This window comes from Girardinichthys multiradiatus, chromosome 20, assembly GCF_021462225.1.
Source record: "Girardinichthys multiradiatus isolate DD_20200921_A chromosome 20, DD_fGirMul_XY1, whole genome shotgun sequence".
Lineage (NCBI taxonomy): Eukaryota > Metazoa > Chordata > Actinopteri > Cyprinodontiformes > Goodeidae > Girardinichthys > Girardinichthys multiradiatus.
In genome coordinates this window covers 48,376,171-48,388,251 of record NC_061812.1, presented here as the reverse complement: position 1 = coordinate 48,388,251, position 12,081 = coordinate 48,376,171, and the positions used below count along the sequence as shown (strand labels likewise).

The window sequence follows — 12,081 nt, the reverse complement described above, 5'->3', positions numbered from 1 at the left end:
AACTCTCCTGAACTTCGGTAATATTTGCGACTTTCCTGTCAGCTCTATGAGTTTAATAGATAAGTCTTTACTTCTGACCTTACGTTGCAAATCCAAATTTACCACGTCCAGTTCTCCACCTGCGTTTGCTCCCTCCATTCTGAACGCAGGTGGAAAACATCGAGCAGAAGCACTGTTGGCTTGTGGGTCGTGTAGTTCATTTGACTCGCATTATAGTATATGCTTCTTAGAAAAAAACTACACAATGGCGGCGTCGATCCAAGTTTTTTTTTCTTAAAGTTTATAACAAAGTCTCAGTTTTACATTTCCAAAGAAAATTGATCCTAGTTTCTTTTCCTCCTATTGGTTAGCTCCCGCTCCCGTTTGCTCCCGTTCATGTTTTATCCTGTACCGTCCCAATCACGTGATCTTTACTGATGCTGTCTCCCGTCCCGCAGGATTCCCGTGGGACTCCCGAAAAAATTTCTCTATTGTGCAGCCAAGATTTAAGAGCCTTTGCCACAGTAGAGGGGAAAGGTACGGACCCCGCGAGGGGACATGGGGGAATTTTTTTCTTTTGCGTCCCCACGCAATACTTTTGCGTTTGCTCGCAAAAGTTGTTAATCGTCTTGAGAAAGCTGTGTATTTTGGAACTATCCAACAAAGTATTGCGAGATAACGCAAAGACTATTACGTGAGAACGAAAATGTATTGCGTGGGGACGTACAAGAGAAGAAATTCCCCCATGTCCCCTTGCGGGCTCCGTAGAAAGGCTTCATCAAGGGAAGATATTAGATAAATACGTAGTGAAATAGAAAAAAAATTTATGTAACATTATATGTAGAATTCATTTTAATACATCATTAAACATTAAGTGTACCACTAATAACGTCATGTCGTCTTTAAAATTAAACTTAATTATTCAGTGGCACATTTAATTGCATAATAGTCCATTTCATGATATAATGGTACATTTATTGTTTCATGTTACATTTACTTCACTTATGGGACATTCACAACATTTATTTATTTAATAACAATTATTAAAATTTATTTAATGATGATTTGTTATATTAATTTTGTCCAGTTTGACCCTCCATTCTTGATGCCTGTATAGGAGGTCATGTCAGAATTTAAATCAGGTGTGCTGGAGCAGACACACGTCTAAAACCTGCAGTGAAGGGGTCCCTGAGGACCAGGGCTGTGAACCATTGAGATAAAGTTTCTAAATTGTGAAGGTAATGTCTTTTTGCACTTTTGTTCACCAAGTACAGTTCTCTTGCTAGGTGGATTTTTCTTTCATTTCAGCAATTTGAAACATAAAAGTAATGTCATTGTTCAAAGGAAACAATCACTTAATAAATGAGTAAAATACAACTATGTACATTTTGTTTATTCAGCTAAGATAGGCATGGTCTGTTTCCTTGTTTGATATTTTATTCATTATTATTCCTTTTACTTTAACTGGCTTTTACTACAGCCAAAAACAGGGACCTAACTGGTCCTTCAAAGAAATTGCCAAAAGACTAAATGAAGAAAACAAAAATGGGAGTGGCACCGGAGGGGGAGCCGTTCTAAATGTGAGCGGGATGGGAGTGGGAGTCAATTTACCAGGAGTGGGATGGGACAAGACATTTTTCTTTGGGAGCGGGATGGGACAGGAAAGAAAATCCACTTCCGTGTCACCCTCTAATACACAGTGGATTCACATTTATTACTATATTTTGAAAATACCAGTTTTTATGCCAGTTGTATCATTTTATTTTGTTGTATTTATCTGCCGGTCTGTGAAAAAATTGTCTAACATTAAACCGGTCCGTGGCCCAAAAAAGGTTGGGGACCGCTGATCTAGGAGATGGCTATGTGGAGGATATCTACAAACATTGACTCACATTCACATAAATAGTATTATCCAAAAGCTTTGTTGTTTGTCCTTTTTGTAAATACTTATTGTAAATATAAACCTTTTTAAATATATTTCAATACTTACAGTATATAGATACTTGTTTAAAATGCTATATTTTTTTCTATTGTGGTTTCATAATTCTAGATTGGTTCAGGTATACAGTGCCGATTTCTTGCTATTGCTATTTTGTGTCACACTGAAATACATTAGATCATCAGCATTCCAGCATGAAAGACCTGTTTAGGGTCATGTCACAGTATCTCAGTCAGATTTAGGTTCAGATTTTGACCAAGCAAATCCAAACTTTTCTTAGTTTTTCCGAAGTCATTCAGAGATGGACTTGCTGAGATGGATCTTTGTCCTGCTGCATAATCCATGTCCTCTTGAGATTAACGTCTCAAAATGAAGAATGAAATGATATATGAGAGTATATCACCAAAATTTCTAAGCAATAGTATAATTAATTCTGCTAACTAACAAATATTCTGAACTCTGCACAGTCATTTAATTTCACCTGGTAAGGTTTAAATTGGAAACTAGAACATGGCTACCATGAATTTAGACTGAAATGCTTAACTTTCTGACCCCATGTTAGTCTTTTTACTAGCAAGTAGGTGTGAGTTTATTGATTAAATGCTAACCCGGCAGTTGCTGAGTTCCTCGGCTGTAAAGATGATGGTTCCACACTTCTTACCAGGAATTCCTCTGTCAGAGAAACAGAAACAAAGACAGAATTAAAAAAACAAGGACAGCAAAAACAATAATGTCTTTTTTTGTTAGTACATTTATTGTTGATCCTAAATAAACTTTTGCCTCACAACAAGTAGACGAGATTATAAAATATAACAAATGAAAAAGAAGTCAAAACCTCGTTTAATTTTAGCCTTGCTGGCGGCCACTTTACAAGTGGAGAAAGACGGGTGGAAGGGGTGGAATGTGGAGACAGAGGTTCCTCATTAGTCGTACATTTTTCTACCAGGAACCCTAAGCTGTAATAATCAGTCAGCACTGAGATGTGGGAGTTGTAATTTACAAAGTGTGAAATGAGAGGGTAGAAAGCAGAAGAGACTGAATGTTCTTTGAAACTGACGACCCAGATTCCCAGCTGATTAGGCTGAGCTGGCTGGAGTTGCTGTCTTTAATGTGAACCAGTGCCTCAGAACGAGGCTGTGTGCTACTGGGAGGCAGTTCTAACACAACAAACAAGCACATTTTACTCCAACAATCAAAAACCATTCTTGCAATTTTTCAAGACTTTTTAAAAAAGCACCAAGTTTCCCTCTTTGTGGTCTAAAATATCTCGGTTTTGTCTGTAATAGGATTATAGGCTGATAGAGAACAACAGCATAATTCAAAGTTTTTAGGCAGGGCAGAGAGTCATCATCTTGATGATTCCCTGTGGCTGTTAAGTCACACTCCACCTCACAGCATGACATGGAAATTCGTTCCATCCACTTTAAGTCATGCCGCTGCAAGAGAGCGGTTTGATGCACACTTTGATTAAAATGCCAGTTGAATTTTCATGCTGCTGCTGTAAACATTTCTAATCAACACACAGATATAAATGCATTCCAGCACATGCACAACATGCATTATGTTGAAGAGAACAACACATGACAAAACTGCAAACACATAATCTATTCTCCCTAACAGACTGTTGTTTGTGCCCTTGAGCATAACAGTCTGTTGCCCTCCTCTTCCTGTTCTGTGAATACAGACACGTAACCCTGAGTGCACAAGGTCAACAACAATACCTTGACTTGAAATGAGAATTAATTCCAACTCATCCAATTTCCTCTCACAAGAGTTTTGGTTTTTAATCAATCTCTCCTGACCTTCCTGCTTTAAGAAAGAATGCTAACAGTGATGAATGAGCATTTGGAGAAAGCTAAATGTCCTTTCCATTCTCACAAAAGAATAGTAAGGACACCTGAAACACAGAACACCCAATCACACGCAATGCTGTCGATAGTCACTGAGGCTTACTGAGATATTCATTTTCTCTTAGTTGAACTAAAAGCTCAGGAGTAAAGCACTGCTGTGTGTGTGTGTGTGTGTGTTTTTCTAGATAATTCTTTTCTTTTACCACATCTCTGACTGGGATATAAATCCCTTCTGCCATTTATTATTCACAGTTAGTACACTGCTCAAAAAATAAAGGGAACACTCAAATAACACATCCTAGATCTGAATGAATAAAATGTTCTCATGGAATACTTTGTTTTGTACAAAGTTGAATGTGCTGACAACAAAATCACACAAAAATCATCAAGGAAATCAAATTATTAACCAATCGAGACCTGGATTTGGAGTCATACACAAAATTAAAGTAGAAAAACACACTACAGACTGATCCACAATGATGCAATGTCCTTAAAACAAGTCAAAATGAGGCTCAGTATTATGTGTGGCCTCCACGTGCCTGTATGACCTCCCTACAATGCCTGGGCATGCTCCTTATTGGACGGCGGATGGTCTCCTTAGGGATCTCCTCCCAGACCTGGACTAAAGCCAACTCCTGGACAGTCTGTGGTGTAACGTGACGCTGGTGGATGGAGCGAGACATGATGTGCTCAATTGGATTCAGGTCTGGGGAACGGGCGGGCCAGTCCATAGCTTCAATGTCTTCATCTTGCAGGAACTGCTGACACACTCCAGCCACATGAGGTCTAGCATTGTCCTGCATTAGGAGGAACCCAGGGCCAACCGCACCACCATATGGTCTCACAAGGGGTCTGAGGATCTCATCTCCGTACCTAATGGCAGTGAGGCTACCTCTGGCGAGCGCATGGAGGGCCGCATGGCCCTCCAAGGAAATGCCACGCCACACCATTACTGACCCACTGTCAAACCGGTCATGCTGAAGGATGTTGCAGGCAGCAGATCGCTCTCCACGGTGTCTCCAGACTCTGTCACGTCTGTCACATGTGCTCAGTGTGAACCTGCTTTCATCTGTGAAGAACACAGGCGCCAGTGGCGAATTTGCCAGTCCTGGTGTTCCCTGGCAAATGCCAAGCATCCTGCACGGTGTTGGGCTGTTAGCACAACCTCCATTTGTGGATGTCGGGCCCTTATACCATCCTCATGGAGTCGGGTTCTAACCATTTGTGCAGACACATGCACATTTGTGGCCTGCTGGAGGTCATTTTGCAGGGTTCTGGCAGTGCTCCTCCTGTTCCTCCTTGCACAAAGGCGGAGGTAGCGGTGCTGCTGCTGGGTTGTTGCCCTCCTTCGTCCTCCTCCACGTCTCCTGGTGTACTGGCCTGTCTCCTGGTAGCGCCTCCAGGCTCTGGACACTACGCTGACAGACACAGCAAACCTTCTTGCCACAGCTCGCATTGATGTGCCATCCTGGATGAGCTGCAATACCTGAGCCACTTGTTTGGGTTGTAGAGTCCGTCTCATGCTACCACGAGTGTGAAAACACCACCAACATTCAAAAGTGACCAAAACATCAGCCAGAAAGCATAGGTACTGAGAAGTGGTCTGTGGTCCCCACCTGCAGAACCACTCCTTTATTGAGTGTGTCTTGCTAATCATCAAAGATTTCCCCCTGTTGTCTATTACATTTGCACAACAGCTGTGAAATTGATTGTCAATCAGTGTTGCTTACTAAGCGGACAGTTTGATTTCACAGAAGTTTGATTTACTTAGTTATATTGTGTTGTTTAAGTGTTCCCTTTATTTTTTTGGAGCATTGTATTAAAAAACTCCAATGAGACAAAATCCCAAATCAATTTAATTTTATACATAATTGAGTATTTTTTGATAATGCTCTTTTTCATTAAAAAAACATCACTTAAGGCAGTGAAAATCTGCCAGAACTGAGGCCACGTCCAGTAAATCCTGTTGGCTCCCAACACTGCATGGTGCTAACAGTTAGACTTCAACCTGAGTGCTGGCTCAACCTCAGAGAAAATAACCACACACCAGACAACATATTTTACTGTCATATAGTGGAAGGCTAATATAAAGCTGCCTCCAGTCGGTGTTTCTCATGGCATAAATACTTTTATCTAATTGTTTTCCTCATCAATACTTTATACTCATAGAAAGGCAAAGACATAAGGCTCAGTGTAGCAGCCTGAGTACACAGTGGGGCGCACAATAGAACAAATTCAAACAGCATAATTGTATATCATTATTATTATTATTCAAACATGACAGGGGTTCATTGTTACTGTACACTTTACAATAGGTACCACAGGAGCTCCCAACATACTGTTGTTTATTTACATGCTATACCGTCATGTGAACAAGTTAGGATAGCCTATCAAAGCCTGTTTGGTTTCCTAACATATTTGGACATGTGGGTATTTAATATTAATTTCTGCAACACTTAAAAAGTATAAGTATTATAAATAAACAATCAAAACTTTAGAAAATACCTTTATATTTTCTGGAAAACATAATAAAGTGCAAAATAGTGAGTGTACCAATTGTTGGACCATTTGTTCGCTACTATACCTCCCAGTGTCATCTGCTACTATAAACCCCAGGATGGTCTGCAACCACAACTCCCAGCAGGAATTGCAGCTGATAGGAAGGGGTGTTGCAGCACTGATGTCACAGTGGGCTATATAAGAACACAAGAACACAACCTTTGCTTTTTCTCCTGCTGGAAACTGACTACCACGCAACGGAGGCGCATTATTCTGGAGAAAAAACCACACATGGGTTTTCATTAATTCTCCCTGCTGGCCAAACTCATGAGAAGAATTTTCTGGTATAAGAAGACCAGTAGACTTTACTTTACCGATCGAAGGCGTGAATTTAACACGTAACCCAAGAAAAACCCACAGAGGTTTTCCAAGGAGACGAAAGTTTCTTCTGTTTTTGTTCCAGTTGACTGCTGACGGTCCGTCATATTTCTCCCCTTTTGCCAAAGGAGGAAGGCCAGCCATCTTTGAGTTTGTTACGGATGCGTAACAAACTACCCTCCCTCTCCCCCTGCTCCAAAGAAGACGACACCAAGTAATCCCGTTTTGTTTTTATTTCTATTAGAAATAGCTTGGGCAGGATAGAGTAGGATTTTAGAGCGATTTAGAATCGCCACTTATAGTCCAATGTGTACTAAGTTGTATGTGCATGCAATGTCTTATTGAAACTTTGATTGCTGTTGGACTCTGAAAGCCACCACGCTTGAAGCTGTGCGTGTCTCACTGTGTTTGAACACCTGAGCGCAGACTCAGGTGAACTTAAAGTTGGACTGCTAGAACCTCGTGGTGGAACACTCACTATTCCTTTGTCTTCATTCTTTGTTTTTCCACTGGTTGCCGCCTAAAGGTTTTATGACTCTTTGTGTTTCACCAAGCTCCAACTTTGGTGGTTTTATGACTGCAGCCTGGTGGAGGCTGCTCCCAAAGCTTTGCTAAGTACTATATTTTTTCTTGTTTTTGCCAGAACTGCTGGTTTGACTTTCATACACACTCAATGCTGTTTTATCTTGTTTAGTTAGTTATTTTACCCCTTTTGTGTAGAATTTGTGCATGCTTGATTAGGTGAAGATTATTGAATCAGAATAGCGAGGTGTATCAGGGCTGTTGATTTAATAAATATTCACGTAGATAAAGAGAAAGCGTTTGTGTTCATTTTGAGCAAGAGTGATTTGTCTGTCAAAATAAGGTCAAAGTTCCCCACCTTCGGTTAAGTGGTTGATTAAACAGCGGCATCTAGTAATAGTTATCAATTATTACTGAGAATTTAATAATTGTAATTATCAAGGGCCTTGAGCCATAATTACAACACCAGAGGACATCTCTGATTTCGATTTGTAAGTAATTTTTGGTTAAGAAATACATTTTTTTCAAATTATGATTTTAAATTATAATTCTTGATAAATATTAATTAATCAATAATCATAATTCTTACATATTTGGCGTCCAGAAGACGGGCCTTAAAAGGACAGACATCACTGTTGCACAGAGTAAACAATTGTGATATCCTTGGAACCCCTAAAAAGGGGTAATTAAGGTACAAGCGTTGCTTGACTTTCTCTCTGAGATCTGCGGAAGCAAACTCTGTTTCCAGAGAGTTCCCAGCAAGCCAAGTGAAGCAGTTTCCCAAAGGGAGGACAACGGGACGCATCACCGTGGTTACGGCAGTAACTGCAGTTTGGTCGGCAGACAGAGCGAGCTGCCCCGCTGAAGCTAATCTTTTGTTCACAGAGCTTTCTTCAAACTTCGTCGTCGCCCGGACAACATTTCCTCAGCACGGTTCACATACGAGGTTAGGGATTTGGGGAGAGTGATCGAAGTAATTTAGGATGAAATGATCTAAACGTTTTTCAATTTTATAAGGTTTGGTTTTGTTTGTGTGAAACTCAGCTATCTTAGTGCTTGCAGGCTATCTGCTCAGCACGTGCTCAGTTTTGTGTTCTGTGTTTTTGTGGGGGTTTTTTTAAGTTAAGACAAACTTTACTTCAAGGGTGATTTTAAACACAGAAGATTGATCAAAACGCGCCATCCGAGCTTATGCATTTTAACCCTTTTATTAACGGTATTTTAAAGGTGTGTGTTTGATTCTTGTGCTAAGCTATCAGCTTCTTTTGTTAGCTTTAACTGCTAACACACGTGTGCTTACAGCTAATCTGCTAAGATCATTTACCCAAAAAGGTAGCTAATTTTCAATCCAGTAAAATATTTCCCTAAACATTGTTTTGCTAAACTTGTTAACTAAGTAAACACCATTAAGCCCCATTTCTCCAGAAAGATTTGGTTCTTTTTCTAAATATTTCCTTAAATATTTTACCATTTCCTGTCCAGGGTGTACCCCGCCTTTCGCCCATAGAGTGCTGGAGATAGGCACCAGCTCCTACGTGACCCACTATGGAAGAAGCGGTAGAAAATGACTGACTGACTGACTGATTTTACCATTTCCTAAATAATATTTCTTTAAATATTATTTTAATAAATAAAGGCAGCTAATTAAACACCGTTGAGAAATGGTCATCCAGAAAGTTGGTTTTATTCAGCAGATCATTATTTAAAACATTATTTTATTAAAATAATATTTTATCTGATCTTGCATTGTGAATGGTTGTCTAAAGGTTTGCTGATTATTGCTTAAGTTGGTTCCAAGACTAACTTAACTTCATTTCAAGATTCTTCAAGATAATCCTTGGTTCTCAAACATAAATAACATTGCACGGTAATGTTGCATCACTCTTTCGGTCATGGTTTTCAACCATCTTTGATCAACTTGTTTATATTGTACATAGCCCATTAGTCTTCTTTATTCTTTAATTCTGCTTGCTAGTTTAGTTGGACTGTTTTAACATGGGGAAGAGAAGACGTTTTTGTAAATCGCCCTAGAACTCCCTCTAGTGGTTGTGTTGTGACATTGTTTTAGTTATTCTGAAAAAAGAAAACAGATGAAGCAGACAGATCCAAAATGGCGGGACATAATGCCGGAGTGTTCATAAATAAAGCTGATATCAACTTTGATACGTTGTTGTTTTGGACGAGATTTGTCTGTAAGTATTGGTTAATGACTAAAATAACAGTTGTCTCTTTGTTTTGTGTAACAGTGTTGTGATAAGTTGTACATTTAAGTCATTTATAAAAATGTTTTTTTTTTTAGCTTGCAGTAAGCATGTAACAAGCTAGTTTGCAATGTTAGTTAGCTAATACCATGCATTTGTATATTACAGTTTTACAATGGTAAAGAGAAGGCAATAGTCAGAGGCCATTCTTGAATAAATCAGCAAAAAGAAAGAGAAGTCTGTTTATTGGAGCATCGTTATCTTGCTGTCTAGCTGGTGAAAACTAGAAAAACTTAGGGTGAGGACAGCAAAAAGCCCGAGTACTCCAAAGCGCTTTACTCTACAATCAGTCATCCAACCATACACATTCACACATTGACAGTGGTAAGCTACATTGTAACTAGGGTTGCCAACTCCTGAATAAATAAATAAGGGACACCTCCTGGTAGGGCCATCCAACCCCACTGTCTGCACCTCTACCGGCCTGGTGATTTGTTTAATCCTTTTTCTTTGTGTGAAATGACTTTGGAAACATTTGACTCGAACCAGAGTTTAATTAGATGCATGTTTTTGACTGATACAAATATCCATGGAAAAACAATTATTCAGCAATTTATAAAATAATTTATTCTTTTTGCATAATAAAATTACCAGACTAAAGTAAATATCCTTCTAAAATAAATAAACCACTCTTGAAAAGACCTCTGTCCTGCTTAACCTAAAACAATATAAAAAAAGCATAACAGTATAATGCAAAACATTATCGTAATAGTGCATTTAGTGCAAACAAAAAGTCTGTAGAAAAGTTGTAAACATAAACACTTGTGCCTTAAAGGCCATGACTGTACAGTTGTAAAAAAAATAGTGAACTTGTGAACTAAAACGTGCAGTGCTAAATCATGTGGAAAACACCTATTTTTTCCATTTGTATTTCATTTGAGCTCTTGCTGCTGCAAGGAGTTGTTTGTTTTTCAGGACTAAAGAGTAAAACTCTGAGCAGGACATTTCCTTAATTAGGCTGACAATTAGCTCAATTCTAATTAATTCAGTAGAACATTTGTTCCTCACATCAGTCCACTTATTTTTCATGAGGGAGAAAATATTTTCCACAAACCCAGTAGAAGAAGGGATGCTGAGGACAGAGGGTACAATAGCCTGGATTTTGGGGATGTCAGCTGCCTGAAGAACTTGCATCCTCCTCTCTGCTGTTCCACTGGACTGCCACTTTTCCTTTTCCTGAGAGACTGTAGTGAGGCACTCTAGTAGGCTGTTTGCAGTAACACATTCCTCATAAAGCTCATCCATGGACAGGTTTAATCTATCTATCTATCTATCTATCTATCTATCTATCTATCTATCTATCTATCTATCTATCTATCTATCTATCTATCTATCTATCTATCTATCTATCTATCTATCTATCTATCTATCTATCTATCTATCTATCTATCTATCTATCTATCTATCTAGGATGAGAGCACAGTTGCAAAAAAGTGGGACAGCTTCGCCGAAACACATTGTTTGAGCTTTCACGGTGTCCGTAGATCTCCTGCGGCGGAAGCACGGCACCCTGGTTATGAGCGCTGAACAAGCACGTGCCTTTTTTGCCGCGTAAGCGGCGAGGAGACGCTGGGGAAACCGTATCTGATAGGGAAACGCGATTCGACACCTGCTGGCCAATGAGATGAGCCGAAATATGTATTGTCATATTCCTGTGTTAGGGTTCTGTCAGCTCATTGGTCACAGAGCAGGATATGGCTGGTAATGAATTTACCATAATGTTAAATATAATATATATAAATATCCATCATTTATTAATTCCATTGACATTTTAGTGAAGATTTTTGATCCACCTAATAATACAGGACTACGTGTGTCCCGTTTCAGCTCAATATGGGACGCATACTTTTTATTCTAAATAGGGGACGATTCCGTTTTTCAAGGGACGGTTGGCAACTCTAATTGTAACCACAGCAGCCCTGTGGCAGACTGACTGAAGTGGGGCTGCCATACCATCGGCCATACCATCGGCAGCCCCACTTCAGGCCCTTTGACCACAATCAATTAAACAAAAAGGATACAACTTAAATATACCATAAAGACAAAATGCCAGGGGTTTCAAATTATTCTAACATGCTAAATTAAAAAATATATTGAAACCACACAGTGGCACACTAAAAATAAGTCATGAAAATAAAATAATATACACTTCTATAAAGGATATTAACACCTTTATTAAGTGTTACCTTGTCTACTGCTTTGCCAAACAAGGAAGTCCAACTTGAAATATATTTTTTCTAAATGAGGGCTGAAATATTAGTTTTGCCCTAATAAAGGAATTAAATTATTGTCATATTTTAACATTTGTTTTTGTGTAACTAGAAAGAATTCTGTGCCTTCATAAAATGTTGCCGCAGTATCAAAAACGGTATTGGGTATCAAGTATTTTTCTTAGTATCAATATCGAGTTTGAAATTTTAGTATCGTGACAACCCTAGTCCTTGGTGTGAAGGGTTTAAGATGATATTGCTCTTTTCTTTTCCTTGTATTTGAACAATACCCTTACTGGATGGGGCCTGGATGATTAGCTGTTTGCTACAACATTTTGATATCAGATTTGTTAGTGAAGCAAACCAGAAAGTTATACAAGTGCATGGAACTGACTCGATCACAACTGAACAGAATTGCATCAGGATCTTCTGGGGAAGATGAA

The 12,081-nt window shown here is 39.1% G+C and overlaps 1 protein-coding gene across 2 annotated transcripts in view; it reads right to left on the bottom strand.

Annotated features, from left to right (window-relative positions):
• LOC124857578 (copine-9-like) overlaps window positions 1–12,081 on the bottom strand; it is a 347,174-nt gene that overhangs the window by 119,980 nt on the left and 215,113 nt on the right. For both annotated transcript variants that reach the window (XM_047348904.1, XM_047348903.1), the window contains exon 8: window positions 2,527–2,590. In XM_047348904.1, coding sequence (XP_047204860.1) covers window positions 2,527–2,590 — 64 coding nt within the window. The remainder of the gene's footprint in view (window positions 1–2,526; window positions 2,591–12,081) is intronic.